This window comes from Diadema setosum, chromosome 2 (assembly GCF_964275005.1).
Source record: "Diadema setosum chromosome 2, eeDiaSeto1, whole genome shotgun sequence".
Lineage (NCBI taxonomy): Eukaryota > Metazoa > Echinodermata > Echinoidea > Diadematoida > Diadematidae > Diadema > Diadema setosum.
In genome coordinates this window covers 27,743,058-27,767,456 of record NC_092686.1, presented here as the reverse complement: position 1 = coordinate 27,767,456, position 24,399 = coordinate 27,743,058, and the positions used below count along the sequence as shown (strand labels likewise).

General features: G+C 37.5%; 1 protein-coding gene across 1 annotated transcript; it reads right to left on the bottom strand.

The window, feature by feature from the left end:
* Window positions 1-85: 85 nt before the first annotated feature.
* LOC140246250 (EF-hand calcium-binding domain-containing protein 12-like) lies at window positions 86-16,030 on the bottom strand. Its single transcript, XM_072325706.1, has 10 exons — window positions 16,000-16,030; window positions 13,886-14,442; window positions 12,082-12,261; window positions 8,487-8,693; window positions 7,855-7,996; window positions 7,192-7,457; window positions 5,368-5,581; window positions 4,478-4,636; window positions 3,627-3,777; window positions 86-2,878 (listed from the first exon to the last, which is right to left on the bottom strand). The coding sequence occupies exons 2-10, from the start codon at window positions 14,345-14,347 to the stop codon at window positions 2,602-2,604; spliced, it is 2,058 nt and encodes a 685-aa protein (XP_072181807.1). The 5' UTR covers window positions 14,348-14,442; window positions 16,000-16,030; the 3' UTR covers window positions 86-2,601.
* Window positions 16,031-24,399: the final 8,369 nt, after the last annotated feature.

Here is a 24,399-nt window from a genome sequence, read left to right as displayed (position 1 = left end):
ATTGGAGGGGACAGCAGGTGTGTCCCTGGGAATTTGGACAAGAGACAGACATAACACACTGAGCATTATTGTAAAACTTTGGTTTTATTACATGCACTTTGGGAGTCACAAGAATCACATACATAAGGCTTTGGACAGCAAGAACATATAATGAAAGACGTTAGTGAATTAGACAACAGTATTTCTGAAACAATTTCACGCACACACAAAATAAGGCGTTATGCGTAGCTGAAGGTATTGTTGACCAAGTAGGTACTCGACACGTGGGTGAAGTGCTTGGCCCAAGCACAATCATTCCTGTTGTATGCGATTTTAAAATTGAAGTACAATAAAAACAAGTGTACATAAACACAAAAATTTGTGTAGAACAGTTGGAAATTAGCAACTGTTTTTTATATTTATTGTTGTTTGTTTTTTATCTCAAATGTTTGAATTAGCAAAGGCAGTCCATACCAACATGATACATTTTCAGGCAGACATGTAGAGATATTGAGCAAATAGTGTCGAGCTTACCACAAAATCTGATACGAGAATACATTTCATTCTTTTCGCAGAGGCATATAGTCAACCTCACTGAAGATGACATCACACGGATAAATCTCAGTCACTACTGCAGTAAAGTCAAGACGTGCTGAAAATACATGTACATCTACCAGTACAGTTCGACCTCGATTATCCGGCCATGTCGGGACCGGCGCTCATCCGGATAAGCGAATTGGCCGGATATGGGAGACACAATGTTAACGTATATAGCTGCCGTCCAAGCTGCCGTCCTATTGCACTGGCAGCTAGGCAGGTAGCGTACCCCGCAACGGTGGTGTAATCTATGCTAGCCTGCGCAAAATTGTAGTCCCTTCTTCACAAAAATAAAGTACAGCTTTATGTGAAAATCATACATGTTTTACCTCATTAGATATTGAGAAACCTATCATGCACATCTTATGAAATTAGTGAAATAGATCCATGAAAGTCACTGTTTTTTCTACATTTTTGGATGACAAAAAAAAGTCCTTCACTGCGTGAATGCCTCCGGATAATAGAGATTTCCGGATAAAAGGAGGCCGGATAATCGAGGTCGAACTGTATGTATGTTTGGCTTACAAGTCAAAGCATGTTCTTTGGTCTGACATAGCTTGACTAAGAAAAATTGCTTGGACGTTGGATAAATACAGAATAGGTATGACCATGGTCTGTGTGTTTGTGTGTGCATATGCAGTTTATGAGCATTTGGAAAAAAAAAAAAAAAAGCTCTCTGAATATTCCTATTCAGTGTATCATTTTGAAATAGCAATCTTCATCCCACAATAGGCAGATAAGAAATGGAAAAGGCTCTCTCATCAGCGACAAGGAAAAACTGTGCGGCCTTACAAATTCAGTAATTGCATATCAGTGCTTGGAAGCAGAAATAGAAGACATAAATCCACTGGCTTAAAGGGCATTAATGCCAGTATGGTTCAAAATAGATATTTAGTAGTAGTCGTGAAGGAAGACAGAGAGACCACTTTGCCTCGAGTTATCTTCAAGTCTAGGAGCAGGATGCATGTGTTAAATACACTGTTATATAATTTCTTTGTATACACATATACATTGACAATGATTATCTATTCTTACTACTAGGTATATACCATAAAATATATCCATATATTTGTTACATATGTACATAAGGCAAAACAGAAAATATAAATATACTGTACATCCAACATGTACAAAATGGTTAAAATATTTTCTTTTTTTGTCTTTATTATCTTAAAGAAGCTCTACACGAGACAGTGAATCACACAGAATGTGTGACTTCACAGATGCTACACAAAACATCTGTAAAGTTGAAATATTGTGTTTCATGATTCCTTTTATTTCAAAACACATTTCACTCCCAGTGCTATCTTCTACCTGCAAGGAACCAAATTACCACAACTTATGGTGGTTCCTTGTAAACTCGCGCAAGTCGAAATGAACTGGCAAAATTCAAAATGAACTGGCATTAGTTCTACATTGCTGCACAGTTTTGCAGATAAAGTAACTTTTTGGAATACCTTCTACGCTCTTGGTTTCTATAGACGAGCTTTTCAGGCAAGATAAAATGGCTCTTGTTTGGCATAGATATGGCTCCTAAACCAACAAACCAATATCCTGGGCAGATTTTCAAATATTGTGGAGCAACTTCAGTGCATAGGTTTTCATTTTTGTTTTTTGTTTCTATTCATTTTTTTATTGAAGATATTTTCTCACATATTTGAACAATGCAAACTAGTACAGTTTCATCAAATCTTTGCAGCAATAAAGTGGTTACTCCAACATGTGCCTTTACTCAGAGAAAGATGACTTGAGGCACTCACTGTCACATATCAGTTCTTGAGGACATCATTCCTGCATGATGCTTTTATGGAGAAATATGCTGCAAAGTGACCACATTCCAATAAATAATTGAGCAGATCTGCTCAGCTATGATAATTCAATCCACAAAATGACCCAAAAGCTGAATTGATAGTCATTATGAGATAGGAGACTCTTGTAACGTGATGGCTTGAACACCCAGAGTCTGCATTGTGCCATCAATGAGTAATAGGCCTCCATTGCAGTGTGGAGGTCGTCATAATCCCTTCACTTCCAGTCAATGTTGTACACCTTGCGCTCCTCAATGCCACCACTCTTGAGGTAGTTGTTGTCGCTGACCAGCCAGTAGGAGATGTCATTGTTGTAGCCCGGGTTGGACCGCTTGGCCCGCACCGCAGTGGGCTGGAACAGGGCGTGGCTCTGGATGCCCTCTGTGGATCTGGTCTCCGGCATGTAGAGCTGGATTTTGTCCAGCAGGAAGCCTGGCCAGAAGACATCATGCTCTGGCACGTTCTCGAGGCTGATGTACCGCTTCTTTAGATGCCTGCAAAGGAAGGGAATAGACATGTCAACACACTGAGAGTTGACCCTGGAATTTCTTGCACCAATGTGGTAACAAGTTACAACAAAAGAAAGGGCAATCCAATATGCCTCCTATTTCATTTCAAAAAGATATGCTTTAATACAGTATGGTGCTTTCTGGCAATTTTCTTTAAAGACATCATAAACATAGATTTCCCGTAGGAAAACTACAGTGTAATGTTTACAGTTGTCCTCATTCTCAAGTTTTAGCCTTGTTCACAAAAGCCTCCCAATCTAGATGGCATTCTGTACTGGAATTTGCAACTTGTGGCAAGGTTCTCTTTAAGGCGCTATATGACGATAATGATTAATCGGATAAATATTGCAGCCACAAACTGAGTGATGAGATACCAGACATGGTTGGAGATTAAATTTCTTTGCATGTTCATTGTTTTTTTGCTTTTTTTTTTTCAAATTGTCTTGGAATTCCTTTCATGACCACAAGCAACATCTAACAATGATTTTTTTTTTCTTTTTTTTTAATGGAAGGGCTTTTACCTTTAAAAAAGTATCAACATGAAATGCTACCATTCCTAAAAAATGCCATAAGAAATGATTTGATGTGCGATTCATACCCTTATGTCTTTTCGTGACACCACCTGATCCTCCATCCTCCTTATCAATTAAAAGAGATAGTTTTTGCCTCTATAGCAACCAACATGGCACATCATACTTTACTCCCAATTCCTCATCACCCAGTGAGGACTTACTTGGTAAGCTTGTCATACTCCTCAAACGACATCCAGCAGTCAATCTTCCTGGAGATGAAGGCCTTGCCACTGGACAGGTTCTGCATCTCTGGCTTGGGGAAGACATCTTGTTTCTTGGGGTACACATGCTTGGAGTCCACCAACACCTCACCTACACAACACAGAGAGGGCCAAGGGGATGTTTATGAGGTCTATCATGATTGTCTGCAGTTGCATACATCCACAAGAATGGGTATAAGATATTAGAGAGAACAAAATTAGGCTTTAAATGATTAGAAAAAATTGTACTTGCTTGACTTAAGATGGCCAGATATGATAGAGCATGACCGAGCGAAACACAGTTCTGATATATAGTCTGGTATCAACTAGTTTCTACACTAAGAATAAGAATGAAGTGAGTTTGAAAGTAGTAGCAGAACTAACCAGTATTTTTACATCATGAAATGCCAAATGTGAGAATTGTTTCTTGTTCACGCTGCTTTTTTTCTTGCATACACTTGTTGTAGGCATCCACTGGTTTACACTGGACCTCATAAAAATCTCACTTGCATCCATTAGCAAGAGAGAGAGCAAAGTGTCTTCATCATACCCTAAGATATATGGTAGGCAAGTCATAAAATTTGCACACCTCTCAACCTTTCTGACTGAAAAATAGGGATGATTTGGCTCAGAAGTAGGAAAGAAAGAGCAGTTCCCATAGGAGTGTGTAATATAATTACCATGAAAAATAGGAAACTCCTACTGAAACAAGAACTGGGAATGGTCAAAATTCAGATTCTTTCCTCCAAATTCAGAATGGGTGGGAGGTTTGAATTTGTATCAGCTGTAGAAGCGAGGAAGGGACAGCCCACCTGATTTGGTGACAACCACTTTCTCCATGTCATGATACTCCACAGGTGAGTCTGGAGGCTTTGGTGGCTCTGCAAACTTGTTGGACATGGTGTGGGTACCTGGCTGTCGGAGTCGCCTCTTGAGCTGGGTCACTCTCTTATCACCAGGATGCAGGAGAGCTAGAATCCAGAGATGGTGATGATGTGAAACACACACAAAAATGAAAAGACCCGAGTAATCTGCACATCAGACTTTGTTTCCATTAGCTGTACATTATTCAGTCACTGGAATGAATTTCAAGCGCTAGAATTTTGATCATTCACTAATTTGAATTGGCAAAAGGCACTTGTTTTTTTACATAATCACAAATTATAAAAGAGAGAAAAGGGAAATGAGAAGAAATCAACTGGTATTCTTCATGATGTGCCTAATGAATATTATTTATGGGAATATACATGATGATCAAGTTATGCTTTGTTTTCTTCTATGTACATTATTTCAATGACATACCCGATTGATTAATTGTCTTTTGAAAAAAAAAAAAATTGAATATAACTAAATTACATTCAAAACTCATTCCTACATGTCGAGTCAGATGCTTCCTTCATTTATGTACGTGTCATGTCATAGTGAAGTTATTTCAGGTAATGTATTGTGTGACATTGTGGAGATTTCAAATCACAATGGGTTATACTCATTAAATGCTATGCAATTGATATTACAAGCTGCTGATGTTTATGCATACCAAACATACTACATCAAAACTAATGAGACATCATAATAAACGCCAAAACAGATATTGTACTTGAAGCATATTACCACACCATGATATGTATCACAGCAAACTGCTGCATAAATTAGGAAAATGCATTGCATGCTACATTTCTAGGAGCAGTAAGAGAAGTGCTACCTCTTTCAAGAAGCTTGGGAGTGAGTGGTATCTCCCTCTCCTCACACAGCCTACAGATGGCGTGGTACTCGGCCAGTCGGGCTGCCCTGTAGTCATGGATCTCCACAGCCAGTTCGCCACCCAGGGTGGAGGGCTGGCTGTGCATGTCAATGGCCTTGTTCCCCGTCTTGATCGGACTCTGAATCGTGCGAGGGAGTCTGCCTTGCCTCTCCGGCTGCAGAATTGGGATCACACAAAGAGTGGAATTCAGAGGCACATCGTAAAGTTTGCATGAATGAATGAATGAATGAATGAATAGTTTATTGATCATTATCATTTTTGCTGAAAATTGCTTTTAGAATTACACTAGGACTGGCGATTTGCAGTAAATGATTTGCATGCATATAATATATACTTTTTTCTTTTTACTTCAAGCACCTCACACCAAGATCTTTCCACACAACTCTACTGTTATCACTGACTGTTATACACCTCTTTTAAGATTGAGCATCTCCACAAAACTGAATTATCTCTCCATGATGTGTGGGTGACCAGCAAGTGTTGGTACTTGTAGATACAAAAGCAGCTTTTTTAGTCTCTCTTTCTACCTCATGTAACAGTATTATGTATCATGCAAAACTTTTTTTTTTATACATATATTTTTGTCTCCTTATATTATTGCCATCATCTCAAGGACATTTCTGACCTCCTGAACACAAAATTTGGCATGTCATTGATGCATATCACGGAAAATAAACATCTCATTGAGCATTATATCACAAAGAAAACACTCAATGTAAACTCATGCTACGTGTATTATGCCACATTTCTGAAATACAAGAAAGTCAAAGTCCCACATAGTTCTGCACAGCAAGAGCATTGCCAAGTCTATGGCTCTTCAGTCTATTTCAAAAGCAAAGCAAACTAGAAATGTCGCTACAGCGACTGGTTATACCCCCGCCAAACAACATTTCATAAGCTTTGGTCAAAACAACATTTCATAAGCTTTGGTCAAAAAACTGAGGAAGTAGTTAAATCCGCAAGATCTTTCCTTGATCTTCTGCCATTAATATGCCGTTACCATGGCAACGTACTTTCGGGTACTGTCGAAAAATGCGTCTTGCACATCTACAACCAAAGGCACACATCTGTACCAAGTTTCATGGAAATTGGGCAAAAACTGAGGAAGTAGTTTGCAACACAAAATTTTCCATCATTTTGGCTCATAATTTGTGAGCTGTTACCATGGCAACATACTTTTTGTCACTGTCAAGAAATGTGTCATGCTGACCTATATCCTAAGACAAACATTCAATATGAATTCCATGAGAATTGGAAGAACACTGATGAAGCAGTTTTGCCATGAAGCATTTTGCCCTATATTTTACCAATAACATGCCGTTACCACGGCAACGCACTTTTTGCCACTGCGGAAATATGTGTCTTGCACATTAACATATTCAGATGAACATCTGTACCTAATTTCATAAAAATTGATTAAAAACTGTGGGAGGAGTTCGCGACGCAAGATTTGTACCCATTTTTGCCCATAATATGCCGTTACCATGGCAACGTATTCTTGGGTACTGTCAAAAAATACGTCTTGCACATCTACAACCCAAGGCACACATCTGTGCCAAGTTTTATGGGAATCGGTTGAAAACTGAGGAAGTAGTTCGCGACGCAAGATTTGCAACGGACCGACCGCCCGACCGCCCGACCGACCGCCCGCCCGCCCGACCGACCGACCGCCCGACCGCCCGACCGTCCGCTGATTCCTATATACCCCCTTCAAACTTCGTTTGGCGGGGGTATAATAAAAACACAATCCCAAAGATAACTCACATTTGCCGCCTGATAACGCTCCCTCTTCCTCTTGATGATCATGTCATCTGGGGTTAACGCCCTCCTCTCTGTGATGTCCATCTTTGGGATCTCTAGCAGGGATGCTAGGGAGTCGGGCGTGGCCCCCTCCCTTGGCTCCTGGGATACCTCCGAGGAGAGGGCAGGGGTGGAGGCTGACTCCTTGACCGTGGTGAGGCTGGGCGGGACTGCTGTAGCCTCAACCACTGGCGAGGAGCGCGCCTTCATTTCACTCTTCCTTCGCTCCTCTGTATCATTAAAGAAAGGGTAGAGGGATCACACACTGCGTATATTAACATTTCCTATTGAAAATAATTCTACTCATTAAGTGAAACATTTATTTGACTTGTTAAACAATCATGAGAGTCAATTGATTAAGTTCTGATTCATCCAGGTAACATTCAATTAAGCAAAAAATATTTAATCACTGCATCTAGACTTACTGATTAATTCTAAGAATGGTTTCATTTTGGATCCTGGATGCTCCATCAGCTTGTCCGAGCTGATAAAGTGTCCAGGATTGAACCTGAAACCATTCTCAGAATTGAACAGTAAGTCCAGATGCAGTGATTTTATTTCTGTTTCTTACAGATCATGAGAGTATGTGAGAGTTGTTGGGGCCTTCACCCGTTTCAACCCACCCACCTATGATCTTCCTCTTCCGTTCCACCAGCTGGTAGCGCTCCATGCCCTGCACAAACTCCCGGTAGTCAACCTCCAGGTTGTCATCTTCATCCAGCGTATCCATCATCTCATTGAGCAGCTCATCCGAGAGTGGAATCTTGGCCTGGCACAGCAACAGATTAAGGGAAGCAGAGTCTCACTTCAGTTTTTTTTTTCTCCAGTCTCAATATTTTGGTTGTTTTAGTACTTTGCATAGATACAGACTGACCAGGATTGATTTGCCATTACTCTCATATGTTTTAAAGGGTTCATCATGTTCAAGTTTTTAAACTGACTGACTATACTCACATACACAACATTCTACAATTAACATAGATTTACAGCATTGTCTTTAAAATAAGTTTCCTTTTGAGGGATATGCATTTCTGCTGTTGCTTTACTATCAGGATCTCATGCCGTTACATCCCTGCTCTGATCTTGTAATCCATCTCAACGTTTGCTTACTTCTTTCTTTCCAATTAACATAAACATTTGTATATTCTACCCTCGGATTACAAAAAGTGAGAGGGAAAGAGAGAGAGTTGAATAGAAATAGTTAGGCAGAGAGAGACCTAAAATTTTCACCAGTGTTCTAATCGCAGCAGTGCTCTCACCTCTTTGATGACTTTTCTGAACTCCTCCCGGGTGATGGCCCAGCTCTTGTCCTTGTCGGCCCGCTTGAAGAGGTCCAGGAGTCTGACCTTGTTGGTGGATAGGTAGTCGGCCAGGATTGTCATCCCTTCCGGCTGTGGTTTTAGCTCATCTTCATCCGTCTTTGCTTCCTTCTTCATCTTCACTGGCTTCTTCTCCTTCATCTTCAGCTAGGGATGCACCAATCATTGGACAATTAGATCTTTGAATGCATGACTTGACATGGAGAGGATACATTCTGGGGAATACATTCAACTACAAGGTTTTGTATTGCTCAGAGTGCTGCACACATTGATACTTTATCGTCACATTTAGACTTGTGCAGTGTTTATGACAAGTATTGATGGACAAGTGGTATACTTTGGCCAACATGAACGTAACTGTTTCTTTATCTTACTTGTTACTAAGTATTTCTTCATTTTGCCCATAAAGCCCTACACACACATTTTCCCTTGATCTGGGGTTTATCAATACTCTTTGTTGTGGATGATGTGTCATGATGTAATACTGCTGAAATGATAGGCTCATGTGGAATGCATATCATGAAAATATCATATATCAATTTCAAGTCATGAACAAAACAAAAGGAAGAATATACAGTGTAATTGTTGTACTTGTGATGACAAGGTATTGCTACCATGATGAATCTTTCGAGCCACTCACTCCAAACATTGCTTTCTACAGTTTTGGTTCTAACATTCAAATGGCAATAACTGCTACAAACATTGCTTTCTACAGTTTTGGTTCTAACATTCAAATGGCAATAACTGCTACAACCTTTTGGTGATTATACACATTGCTATTGAATTTAACTCATCAGAAACAAATTTTTCACATGAAGGTTTACTTCCCTATAATGAGTTTGTCCCATGAATGAAGTTTTAATTCAAAATGTGGTATAAAGGCATTTCCTGGCTGTGTATTTGTTGACGAAATCACAAAACAAAAAACACAACTACATATGTAGCTCCTGGGATAAATTACCAAAACTGCCAAACCTTTAAAAAACAAACAAACAAACATTAATGATTTGGCTATGTAACTACTCATCCAGGCTGTCTCAGTATCAATGAATTATGAGTAAGTTTGATGTACTCTGCAGTATCACAGGACAATCTAATTGTGCAAGGCAACATGGAATAAAGTATGTTCTACAATATATGTTTCCTCTTAATATTAACGGATGGAAAAGATAATGTTAAGCATGCAACCTGACACAAAAAAAAAAAGATTTTTTTTTAAAAAGAAAGAGAATAGCTGATGTCCATCAAATGGCATGATTGTGAGTATGATTCATGTGGAATATATAGCATTCAATGTCATGGTTCTGAAAGTATTCATGATGACCTTAATCAAGAGGCAGGAAGCATTACTAAGATTAAGTTTTTGCTAATTCTGTTCCTTCCCAACAAACAAGCATAATATTTGGGGGTAGAGGGTGAAATCGCCATTGAAAGTGAAAAGATGGTTGAAAATACTAAAGCCAATAATTCTGATCTATTTCTTTCCATCACCTAGGCTGTAGTTTTGAGGCACAGATAACCGGTGCAAACATTTTACTAGTAATGCTCTGGATAGCAATGTAATTTATAGAGGGCTAGCAGCTTGATATTTCTTCTCAGTCTAACTGGAAGAAGATTAATATATTTCTTTCATACGTACGTTGCACTAAAACTTTTAGTACAATCTTTAAAACAGCCTATCAAACAAAGGAGATTGAAATTCATAAATGTACAAAAGTTAAGGCTTTCATCTCAATTATCAAAAGACAAACTATGCGTTCAAATTTCATATCACAAGAAGTACTTGTGAAAAATGAGAACTTTACTTGGAATCACATGGTTTACTGAATAAATTTGTTGGTAAAATGGTATTATTGTTATCATGCCACTTCCAAAATTACATCAATCATCAAGACATCAAAATGGAAATATTCACTGTTGCAGAAACTGGCGTGCCTAACTGTTTCATATCAAAGAGACCATCTTCACGTCCATTTCATTTTACCACTCGAGCAGTTGAATAAATTTTTGTTTGCATTAAAATGTATTCAATAACACAGCATTTATTCCTTTTCCTCCCAGAAATAGAACAGTTCAACCACAATTTCAAACGACAGTTTTTGTTTTGTTTTTGTTTTAAACCAGGAGATTAGAAAGAGGAACATTTTCAAAGGCACATGTTAGAAGAAAGATACAAACTTCTATAATGCTAAATCAAACAGATGTGGTATAGCACAGAGGTGTTAATGCCATGCTACATTATTTTTCAGTATCGTAGTCAAGGACGCATAGACGAGGATTTCAACATGACAACACATTACTTGCAGCCATGCAATCATTTTGATGCAAAATTGTCTAGATTTTGAAGCCAAAGTCAAGACAGAAATACAAGCATACTCAGAACACACAAGTCTAGACAAGAGCACTAGTCCTTGTTGTTACAACAGTAGAATCACAAAATACAGGAAAATTCTGTAAACAGAAGGACACATTTTATGATCGAAATCAAATAACTAATTCCTGTAACAGGAAGCTAGATGATCATCTACAGCAGAAGGAAACTACCAGCTATGAAAAGTAATTGTACAACCACTACTTTTTTTAAATGTCCTTGGTCTCTACCAAACAGCTATATATTTGGAGAACAGAAAGAGACAGTATACACACAACAATTGGTAATTGATAGATTGGAGCAATTCATCATGCATGGAAGACAGGGGAATGAACATGGTGTTGTGTTAAAGTTTGGAAAACATCACTGAGAGGAATGAAGAAACAGAAAGTGTAGAAACTATTGTATGGCAGCTATGTATGCTCCATGCAAAGCATGCAAGTACATGTTAATAGCAATGGTTGGCATATACCTCGGGTACAGGGAGAGTCTTAATCGCTGTTTCAAGCTAGAGCAAAGGCAAACAATAATAATGGTTTAAGAAATACACATAATAATTATCTAGCAATGGAGTGCAAGCAAAAGCACTTTGAAGGTATAATCATCACTTGCTTGGTGATATCTGATTTCATGCTACAATGAGCATCACTTCATGTGATTTACTTTTTCAACAATATTAAAAGAATAGGGGCGAATGATATATAAGGTTTAGTTTTTTCTTTTATCATTTCCCTTCATTTTGAATAAACAATTTCAGCTTGTTACAAAAAAGAAGAAGAAAGTATCAACAAAGTACACTCGTAATTACATTACACAATGATTCAATCATTGAACTTTATATTTTGAATATTGATTAATCTAGCAGAAATCCTAACCAGACATAAATCAAGACATATAATTGGACTCCCTGCCTATTCAATGTTGACTGAACCACTAGTTGCCTTTTATATTTTAACACAAAGCAATAAACAGTGATGATATTTTTTAGCACATAGACTAAATGAATAAATCTTAATTGAATATAGTTTTATGAAGATTAATAAGTAGTATCATCATTATCACCATCATGGTCATCATTATTGCAAACGTTATAATATTATGGCATTGAAAATAACAATAATTTAATAAGTTTGAGAGTTTCACCGTCAAAACCCAAGTGCATACCTTGAGAGCTTCGGCTGTACGCCGAGCTTCTTGCAGCTGTGCCAGGACCCTTTGCTCCAGAGATGTAAGGTTAGGCTTGGCCTTCAACCAGGACTCTTTGAGGCCCATGGACTCCAGGCCAGCTCTTAGAGCCATCCTGTCGTGCAGCCAGCTCTTGTATTCCGTCATCCTCTCTTGCACCTAGAGAAAGATGAGGCACAGTGTTTGAATTTGTGTTTTGACAGCAGAGAAGGATGTGGCTGAAATTTAGATATAAAAACATCCGTGTGCATGATGGTAATAAAAAAGCTCTCGAAACAGCACAAGAAAATGAAAATGACTGACACTGGACAGGTTGATTTATTTATAAGTTTTTATTTTTCTTGTTAGAAATGGTACAGCTTCTGGGTACTGTTTTTCTTTTACTGGTAAATATACTTATATATAAAGATAGATTAAAATCTTGTCTGCATGAATACACATAACATAATAAACACATAAAACAATGTACAGTACTTATAAACCTCTTTCCATTCTGCAGGAGACTGAACTTCTTTAATAGCTACATTGTATTTTACAAGTACTAGTATTCAGTTCAGTTAAGTTCAGCATATTTTGCCTTTCACAGAAAAACATGATGAAAAGAAAAACAGAAATGAATACAAAAGCACACACAAACAAGAGCATGCCATCTATTCAAGAATAAGTGGTATGGACATCTATGGAGCACTGAGAAGCTTGTGTGAAGGGCCCACTAACAAAGAGCTATGATGACGAATTGATTACGCCTATGAGAAAAAAAAAAACCCAAAAAAACTATTGTATGCCACTTAATTGCATTTAAACAGACACAAACTCACACACATACACACACTCATGGAGAGAGGCTTGTATTATTCAGAATGTACATTTCATATCAAATCCAGGAACAGATCAAAGATATAAAGAGAGAAATAGAGACAGAAGTATAGAAAGACTCTGGGCATCAAGTTTATTATTCTTTTTCAACATGGATTTGAATCTCTTATAAGAGAACTCTACACAAACATTCTTTTTCTCAATGAAATATTGGAGGCAAATATTTACCTCCGCCAAGGGAGGAGGTTATGTTTTCATTACCGTTGGTTTGTTTGTTTGTCCGTGTGCAAAATAGCTCAAAAAGTAGTGAACGGCTTTGGATGAAACTTACAGGAAAGGTTGAGAATGACAGAAGTAACAAATGATTAAATTTTGGTAGTGATCCAATAATTTTGGGGGGAATTTATGAAGGATTTTTGATATTTTGACAGGTAGGGTCAATGAACTTGGGAGTTCAAGCTGCGCATTTTTGAGGTTTTCAAACGCCCGCTAAAGTGCGTGCTCTACGCAGTTCCTGCTACGCGAGGCGCACCGTGCAGCTGAGGGTTTATGACGCAGCTAAGGCTTCTATATTGGGAAATCAGGCAATTTTTCAGCAGAATACCTATGGGTGGAAATCACTGATCTCTTTGTAAGAGCCCAAAGAGCTTTTCCCCAGTGGTGGAGAAGAGAAAAATCTCTTTGGGAAGAGCAAGATCATCGGTGGAAAGTAGCTGCTTGGCGGAGGTCTGCACTCTCAGAGTGCTTTTCTAGGTTGAAAAGCATCAATTGCTGATGTTTGACGGATAGAGTAATTATAAATGCAATTAGTGCCCTTTGTCTGTTGCAATAACAATGTACGAACAAACTGAAGGAGAACTGACCAGTCATCAAATATTCAGGGAGAATGACTACCTTTTCTACTTCTTGGGGAAGACAGGATTTGCGTTAAGTACACTGTGTACAGTGTATTTCATATCACACTTACCTCCATGTCATGCATGATCTCCTTGTCCCTCCTCGTCAAGACAGTCCCTTGGGCACCAATGGGTTCCAGCCTGGGCCTCCCATCCCCCTGGGGCCTAAGCTCTGCTGTGGCCCTCTGAGTGCCTACATGCCTTTCCACACCAGTCCCATCTCCCATCTTGGGGGCAACATAGATGCGCTTCCTAATTCTAGGATGACCAAATACCCTCGCTGCCAGGGAGAACTTTTTGGTTGCTGACAGATCTCGGTGCTTGTATAGCTTCAGTTGCTCTTCCATGGGAAGGAATTCAGTGCTCTGGGGGTTAAAGAGTCTCCGCAGACCAAAGTCTGCCCAGCTGTCTGCACTTTCCGGTCGATCTTTCTGTTTTTCCTTAGTCTTGTTTTTCTTCTTTTTCTTCCCATTTTTGGCATCTGAATCCATTGGCAAGGTTTCATCTGTTCCGTTTTCAAGTTCCCGTGCCATGTCAATACTTAAATCCTTGATATCTCATGGAATAGAATTAAATAACATAATTTTGTCCTCCTATCATGAATTCTTCATCACTGGTGAAGAAGTCCCTGTTGAATGACAACGACAACAACAAAATGAATAAGTAGCATTAATAAACAACTAAAAGGCTAAGCTTAGTAAACTAGTAGTGAATCCTAGAAAGAGTTGATGTTGTATAGTTGGACCTACTACTCATCAACCACTTTTTGATTAAACACCTTGTATCTTAGAAAATATCTCTCACTTTCACCTAAATTTCATTCCATTCAAGGCAGAAAATACCGCAGATTCATATCCCCCGCTCATATTGTTGACTCGTACCATACCCGCGGAATTCTCGGTGACAAACACGAGTGACATTTTTTACTGAACACCGGCGCAAGCTCATCATTTTAATTGACCGCCCGTTTCCCATTGAAGAGCATATAAATGGGCAAATACGTGTTAACAATATCATGTGCATTCTTCAATTATTTTTCCTTCTGTTTCCTCAGGTTATTTACTTGTACACATGTATCCCCCTAATTTCTCTTGATTTGTATGCATGTTCGAATGTTCCAGCGTGCCGCACCCCGTCCCATGCATACTTTTGATTTTATACGCAAGAAAGCCATTGGCATTGCGCAAGGGTGGTCAATCTTAAGATAGGTGGTCGATGAGTAGTAGACTTACTATACTTTGTAATTAATATTCAATTAATATTCAAAATAGATTTACAATTAGTTGCAATCCTTAGTTTATAATTTGCCATTATTTCAAACCGACTGAATTACATAAAATTTCAAGTTGACAGCAAAGTAAACATAGAATCCAGGTAATGTAATATTGTGGATATTGAAAACAAATGGTACACTTCACGAAATCACTGAATATGGTTGAATTGTAATAGAACTACCGTACCTTGTTGAATCATTCAGAGAGCTCTAACTAACAATATATAGGAACATTACCATTAGGAAAAATAGCAACTGGCAGCCTTCTTCTTAGCCTATTGTATGTGCTTGGGCAAAGTAAGAACTCAAGCATTACAAGGTTAATTCAGACACCTTTATAAATTATATTCTAGAGAAAACTCTGCTTCAGTTTTAGGCCTAACATTGTTAGAGCCAGAGGGTCTAGTTACTGTAGTCTGTACTGGAATGGGGACTGTACTTCGTACTGACTTGGCATGGCACTGCTAGTGCTACAGCAACCAGAGAAGAGTTCTAGTCCTACACACATTCCAATAAATTCCAATAAATTCTCATGCACTTTGATTACGATGGGGAATATCTTGCAAGCGTCTTGGCACACAGAAAGAAAATGCAATGGACTGCTGTCTAGAGCTTCTGTTATTAGTACTAGACGTCTATGCCAAAGCTTCAAGTCAAACGTTTCTTTCAACTAAACTTTTACATAAAACGCCAACGGTTTACCTTACATTGTTCTTAATACATGGGACTGTTATGTTATTTGCCGTATTTACGGGGGCGAAACTTTAGCTCTCTCATCCGAAACTTTCTATCAATTCACATGAAACAAAACATGACAACACATTCGAAGTCTTGGAGTGTAATTGTCTGTAAAACTCCAATAAACTTAAGGCATATTGTTCGGAAATGTTGCTCTCGAGCTCCCATACATACCAAATACCAAGTGGGAAGCGTTTTCGCCACGATATGGTTGCCCCGACAACCGTACAGTATGCATCTCATGCACCTGCTGTCAACTGAATGGCACCGTCGCGCCGTATCAGCTGGCTAGCTGCGTTTACTATACACTATATACTGTAGTAGATTTTTATATACTAGTATACATGTATATAGAAATTTATGTATTTTTTTTTCAGTCTGAAGTTACTCTTCTGACATCGGATTTAAATTCACGTATGTTTCCATACGTAGAATGTGTGATGCGTTACACATGGTCTCTGGAAGGTTTATGTACACGTAGAGTCCCCTATTACTATGGAGTCTCCGATATACAAGGAATCTAAATATCACGAATATAATTATGTGACTTCAATTCATACTAAAGTGACTGAAAGTGACACTTAAGCAGATTTCCTTTGCAGGATGTGCGGGTTTTTTTTTTCCATATAACAACTCCATTCTTCTTTTTCTTTCTCCTCTAATTCGGATGTCCCTCTGTGTTTCTCCATAATTTCCTGTGTTCTATTTTATCATGTTCTTACTCTCCCTCTTATTATGATGATAATTTGATTGATGATATATCATAGCTTTGATTATCATGATTACCATCACTATTATCATCGCTATATCATCATATTTGCTACACACCATTAAAGAGGAAATCCATCCAAAAATAAATAAACTCTAAAAGAAAGAGAAAAAATCCACACAGAACATTTCAAAAAGACAAAAAACGATTTTAAGATTTCACATTTCTTTGGAAAATATTTCTTGACCAATCCTTATTAATATTCTAATGAGCTAGTTGATGCTGTTACGCCCTCACAATTTTTCATGTATGTTATATATGAAATTCGGGGGGTGTTATTTTTTTATTACTACAGGTAAAAGCATATTTCCACACTGAAATATATCAGAGTTAACATTTGTTCTTTTTTGGTTTGGGCAAGTTTTTCATTTGTACAGCTGAAATATGCGATTTCTGTCATTTCTTTATATGAAATGAACAGGAAATTGTGAGATCATGACATCATCAACTTGATGATTTGAATATTCATAACGATTGGTTTTCCGAAAAATTGTGAAATTTCAAAATGTTACATTTCCTTATTTCTTATCCGATTTTGATCATTTTTGCACTGTTTTGAAGGGATTTTTTCCTCTTGATAACATTTGGAGTGAATTTCTTCTTTAAGACTATCAATATTATCACCTATCTGTAATTATATGGTTGTTGTCATAATATACTTCCTCATTCTCCTTGTCTACTTTTCTACTTTGAACACACACACACACCCATATATATAAGTATATATATTATATATCCACTAAAAATTGAGTGAAAATATTCACTCTCGAAGGAGTGAATAAAAAAAAAAAAGTGAATTTAGAGTGAAATTGGAGTGAATTTTGAGTGAAAATGTTCATTTTCACTCGTTTTTGGAGTGATCCCTGAGGTCACTTTATAAAAGAGTAAAATGAACATTTTCACACAAAATTCACTCCATTTTCACTCTAAATTCACTCCTTCAAGAGTAAATATTTTCACTCGATTTTTTTTAGAGAGTATGAATATATATATATATATATATATATATATATATATATATGCATTATATTGTAGTTGCTCCGCGTATTGGCAGTACTAGAAATAGCAATAATAATGTCACAACAGAGGAAAGCATTAAATGCCAATCTTGATTTCAATTTAAAATCTGAATTTTCGGGGGTCCTCCCCCTCCGTCAGGGATGACAGTACGCACTGTCATCGCACTGTCGTCCCTGACGAAGGGGGAGGACCCCCGAAAATTCGGATTTTTCATTAAAATCAAGATTGGCATTTAATGCATTCCTCTGTTGTGACATATATATATACATTGTATATATATATATAATATATAAAGTGTGTGTGTGTGTGTGTGTGCATGTTTACTTTTTCAGGCTTTTCCTTTCTTCCTTTTTTTATTCGAAGAGTTGTTACACATTGCACTGGACAGAACATTGTCATTATACTCAATTTGACCATGAATCTCCGAGGACAGAAAAGAAAAGAAAAAAAAAGCTGCAAGGATTGGCTCGGTGCCCAGCATTGTATCAACTTCATATTCACAGTGGTTTCTATTCGTGTACCTTGGGATTTATCATGGCACATATCATTGCAGCTGCTGCGCAGACGTGAATAAAGATGACCACCGAGCGTGTGGGAAAGTTGCGCAGCATGCAGACAGACCCATGAGTTCGTTCACCTGCAACCATTTCTTCACTGGCATCCCTGCGCAGCAGACGTGACCGAGACCTATGAGTGCATTCCGGCGGGAGACGTAATACGCGCAACAATTTCAGAGGGTAGGTAGACCTGTTATCAATATGTGAGTTTTTTTTTTTTTTAATAAACGTGACATCAAGTAACAAAACAGTGTATGAATGTTTTAAGCTCCGACAACGTTGCTAATAACTGTTTTCTCTTCCTTGCAGTGGAATTTCTCTTGTCCAAGTTGAATTAGCATGCACTTTGTATAATGATATCAGATATTGATATGTCGGGCAACCTCTTACAAGCTTTTGGGTCGTCATAGAAATATTGCACATTGTAGGGTTTGTGAAAGTATCTTGTGATAGATCGATCTTTCGAAATAAAAACATTTACTTTACTTTTCTGGAAGTCTATAGTTTATATATTGATATTATGTTAAGATATGGCGAGTACTAGCGGAGACATTGTCGGGAAAATTATTTCTACGTCTCGCCTTGAAAAAAAAAAGGAAACAATATCTAAACATAAAAATTGTTCTCAACGTGCGTGGAAAATATACCGGTATACTACGACACTACTTGCATATCACAAGCGCATTTTCCACTGATTTTGAGTGTACATTATATTGGTGTGTTAGTGTGTGTGGGCGTGTTTGCTCAGTATTGATGAAGCCGTGAAAATTATGTGTGACGCAGTTACAACGACTGTAAAATTTGCATCAGTTGCTTTTTTTTTTTTTTTTTTTGGTCGTATCTTGCAACTGCATAAAGTCGTATCACTTATCTATAAAATTAAGAAAATAAAAATAGGTTCGACTTGGCACCTTTAGTGTCGCATTTGGAGCACCTTTACGGGTGCTACTTTGCATCTTTCAGTCCAGGAAGGTACAAAGTTGCACCTTTATAGTGCCTCCATTGTGACACTGGTAAAGGTGCAAAGTTGAGTCTGATTTTCTTATGTATATACACTCCCTGTCTCGTTTACATCCTTCATGAAAAGTAAAATGAAAATGTGATAATCGCAAATCAACCACGTTGTATCTGTTGTAATCGACTAAATAGAGGAATGATAGAGAATCATTGTTCGTGCGATTACATGTTATGTGTCGTGTTTATTGCTCAAATAGATAGTGTCGTTGAAACATTGCGTCTTCATTGAGTCCATTTAGAAGTGAATCGCCATCTCTCATTGTATCTTTTTTTAATTTCACTCCGCGTATCAATTTACTATACAAACTTGTTTTTGATAGTTATCATTTCTGTGTGGAACTTGCTTATTGAGGCATGTTGAATTGTATATCACGACGGAAGCACTTGTGTTTAATTCAAATAAAATCATTATAAATTTCCTATGATTCCTATTATTCACCGACATCATCTTAAATCTATACAGGACATACGTATCAGCTTCCCGAAGCTGAGTGATACAGTTACGAATAATTTATATTCAAAACATTTCTTTGCGATTAAGTTACATTGAGTGCTATACCGCGCGGTAATCGCCGAGTTGCGAGATGTGTAGGTTTCCTGTATGGGTCAAGCGAAGATGACTGTCATCTCACAGCTGGTATTATAAGTTTATATCCCCACCAAGCTGTTTGCAAGGTCCACGAGTTTTCATTGAAGGTAGGCCTATATGCTGCTCCTTTTATACTTTCGGGTTTGACCTATTCAGTGTGCGGCATATTATATCGTCTTCTTGAAATTCATCGATGACAGCCTAAGTCAAGCGTATCAATTAATCAATAGAGAGCATAAACCACAGAAATACTGCCATTCTGTGGATCGTTGGCTTTCTCAACAGCTCCGGATTTAGTTTTTGTTCGTTTTCAAAGTTGTAACGTTAAATTATTGATCAAACACAACCACGCCTCTATGCATGGGTTTCTCTTATACAGTGAGATTAAGAGTGCGAATATCTTTTCTTTCACTGCTGGTTGCCAATTTCTCAAGCGTTGCATCACCTTTCTTTTTTCGTTGCAACGCGAAGAGCATTCAAATTCACATTCAAATAATGTCATTAACATATAAAGTAGTAAAAAGTAATATATATAATATATAACGCTTACATGAGTATAGACTATTTTAAGGAATTTTGAACAACATAAGCTTCAACAAAACATATACAATTACAGTAATATCAACTTTGTATTTCGATTAATAAACAATCAGTATGCAAAATATACAATTTAATTTTGAACTGTCACTGTATACGGAAAAGAGGAATTCACAAGAAAAGCATAGCTTAAAAAGTGAATTTTTGTAAATTACTCTGGGAGACAAGGGCATTTCAAGATCTATCAAGGACTCTGAGTTTTTTTTTTTTCTTTATTCAGAAAGTCGCTATGGCTATCCAAACTTCATGTACATGTATAATAATATAGGATACCTCAATGGTTTTTCTTAATTTACAACACGCAGAAAGTTTACCCAATAAAATTGGTCGACCTAATAGAAACGTATATATTATAATGCAATGTTTAGCACATAGTAGCAGTTCATTATTAATTCCCTGTTATGTATGGGAAATGTTCATTTACTCAAATACATCACATCTTAAGCAAGAACGCATATAGGCCATCGTAGATTTCCCTAATCATAAATTTGATCATGCAGCCCTTATTATTTAGCGGTATACATGCTTGCTGGTGTGAGGATACATCACGATCTAAAAATCTTCTCCCCGAAAACCTGGACAAGTGGAAGAGATTTTTATTTTATGAAACCTGAAGTATAGAAAGTAGTAGTCTGCACGTGAGTGAAGCTTGAGCAGGAGAACAAAAAGAAACGTTGGTCATTATCTTACTATTATGGAAGTATACAAGTTGATCTTATGAATAGTGTCATCAAAAACAGACACACAAAAGCAAATAAACACGAAACAATCAATCAATTGCAATAACATGGTACACTGTATACAAAATAGGCCTTTAAATAGGTGGTGCGAGAATATTATTGGCGGAAATACTAAAACAGTTATAGTTTAGCAAATATCACATATGAATCAATCATGAATTATGATGACAATAATCAACAAGACCGGAAGTGAAACTCCACTGCATGTTCGACTTGACCTTCAAGGTGAGATATGTATTTATCAGTATCTTTATTCTATATATTTTCCTGATGAATTCAGGTGAAAACAATATTCGATTAAAGGGTGTGTACAGTTCTGGTCGAGGTGAGGATTTAGCTTTTAACGTTTTGCGAGATATTCAGAAACCACTCTATGAGATGTCAAAAAGCATGCAGTTCTAAGGGGTATCAAAAGTTTATTCGATGAAAATCGGTTTTGAAATGGCTGAGATATCCAAAAACAAGGTGAAACAAAGAGATCCTAATAAAGTTGTGGCATGTCGCCTTTTATTATTAGCACTTTTTTGGATATCTCGGCCATTTGAAAACCAATTTTCATCAAATAAACGTTGAATCTTTCTTAAAATTACATGCTCTTTCATATTTCATAAGAGGCTTTTCATTATCTCACTTACGAATGTTCAAAACATGAATCCCCACCTCTACCAGTACTGTACAGTCCCTTTAACATGAAGCCACGGTTTAATCTATATGGGTTAAGCGCCTAAAAAAGTATAAAGTCCATAATCAGATAGAACACGGATACAACAAATTTTTACTGTAATACCTTACGTGTTGCATAATAAGGACATTTCTTGAAGTTATTTGATAAAAGTATATATCCCATGTTTTCTTCGCCGTTGTTGTTTTACTTATCAATCATTTTATTATTATTATTTTTTTTTTTGTACCAGGTTACACTCTCAAATATACAAATTGACAAGGTCGGAGTTGACTCATTTTGCGCTAAGACTCTTCACGAGGTACTGGGTGTCATGTATTCCTAGTTATAATAATTACCTTGCACTTAAATATCCACAAAATCTACTTTCTACATGTATCTAAATTCATGACTCCCCGTCAAAATATTTCCTTCTCAGCGAATGATCTGATACTGCAAGAATCATTGAGCATAATGTGCCTAATAATAGTTCGGAATATAGTTGACAGTGAATGGGTTGTTTTAATTTCACTTCTTTTTCGTTCAATGAAGTCCAAGCCACTTAAAGTATCAGCATACTGGTAGTTCACAGGGGCGGATCCAGGAATCCCGTAAAAGGAGCGCCTTTACAAAATTAAAGGGAAGGGGCGCACACGCCCCCCCCCCCCCCCCCCCCCGCCGTTTTGTTTTCTTTTGGCGCGCGGCCGGTGCGCCCCCTCTGAATCAGCCACTGGTTCATTTTGCAAACAGAATCAATGGGAGAGTTGTGAATTACAGTATATATATGGAGTGATGACATCGCATATTTGTAGGCCTGATTATATAGAAACTTTTTGTTCCGAGGAATGTGTCATCTTAAAGGCATAATTTACCATTTACAGGTGAAACAAACATCCAGTACATGTATTAGTGCTTTAAAATAGTTCTAAAATGTGAGGGATAAAAACAACCACTGTAAAAATTTGAATCGGTAAAATCGAATATATATATATATATATATATATATATATATACACTGCAAAACATCGGTGTTAGATTTAACACCATGGGTGTTAAATCTAACAACGTCAATAGAGGTGTCAATAGAGGACCACACCTACAGGTGCAGAAAGTATACTGTGATGATATTGAAAAGCGTTCACCTGGCACTTCATGGTGTTAATTTGACAATGTGGCTGGTGGTATTTTGACACTGCGCTGGTGTTAGTTCAACAATGACACCGCATGGTGTTCATTTGATATAATGCTGGTGTTAATGCCAATGGTATAACACCCGTCCAGCTTCAATAAGGGACCACACCAACTAGTGTTACTGTGGTGTAAATGTGTTCACACTTCTTTTAAAAAAATCAAGTACTTTAGGCCTATCGGAAAATTCTTTATCGTCTTGTTGAAGTTCAAAATCAACAAGAAGAACAGTAACTAAGAAACTATTCAAAAAGCAAATTTATAATTTGAAGCGGGACACCCGGAGGTGTTAATCTAACACCACAAATTAGCACCGGAAATTTAACAACAGCTCGGTGTTTCATATTTAACACCTGACTTTTTGCAGTGCAAAGTGTGAACAATAGTTATAATAAAAATGTTTCCAGACTATTAATATCAAAACGTCTACAGTTGTGGTTTATTGAGAAAAATACAGATATCTCCTTATATTTTAGGCTTTATCGCGAAAAATTTATACGATGATAGGATGTTTTGTGGTACAACAGACCTACACATATGCATTTAATGTGATATCTTGATTTTTTTCTTAAATCAGCGTTCCCAAAGGTAAACAAGACATACATGTACCTTAAAAAAAAAAGATATCTCCTTTCATTATAGTACGAATGCCTACCGTCGACTTATCATGAAGTAAAATTTCCACTTTACGTAAAATGTGATTTTCAATAACTCGCAATTACACCGCTGCTTCAGATCTGACTACACACGACGTTTCAATGTATCATAATCTACTGTATACGTCTTCATCTAATTCAAGTCCATTTTCAGGGAATGAAATTCTAAACAATTGAACCTCGGGGAACACGAAAAGAAACGGCGCGACGGGTGTGTGCAAATGATAACGCCTTTATAGAAACAACGACGAGGATAATGATGATGCATGATGATGATGATGATGATGATGATGATGATGATGATGATGATGATGATGATGATGATGATGATGATAATGAAAGTAATAACAATGATAATACTCGGTACCCGTAATACGAAGATTATGATACTGATTACAATGATGATGTTAACAGTAGTTTGATGCTATACCAACAACTGTCAACTCTATCATCCATCTTTCTGTAAAACTTAAATGTGAATTTTCCGCATGCACAATAATGCATTGATTGTCATTACAGCACGCAGCGAGCGCCAGCTTGGGACGCAGGCAATACATCCGATCCCACCGACGTCCGGCCGTGTGTGGTGACGTCCAGTATCTTCCAGCAGATGTTGTTTTGAGGAGGAATCACACACGACGAGATATGGTCCAACGTAATATATAGCATTTGTTAGCTTTTGTTGTCAACAAAAAATTATAAAACTAGACTGTGCGATCGCATGCACTCGCTTTTTGCTTCCACTGCTAAAACTAGGCAAGTTGTCGGGTCTACTACCGG

Coding starts and splice junctions, on each gene's coding strand:
- LOC140246250 (XM_072325706.1), bottom strand. CDS start 14,347: ATGGCACGGGAACTTGAAAACGGAACAGATGAAACCTTGCCAATGGAT. Junction 7,997..8,486: donor TCAGAAAAGTCATCAAAGAG/GTGAGAGCACTG, acceptor TTGCTGTGCCAG/GCCAAGATTCCACTCTCGGA. Junction 7,458..7,854: donor ACGGAAGAGGAAGATCATAG/GTGGGTGGGTTG, acceptor TTAATGATACAG/AGGAGCGAAGGAAGAGTGAA.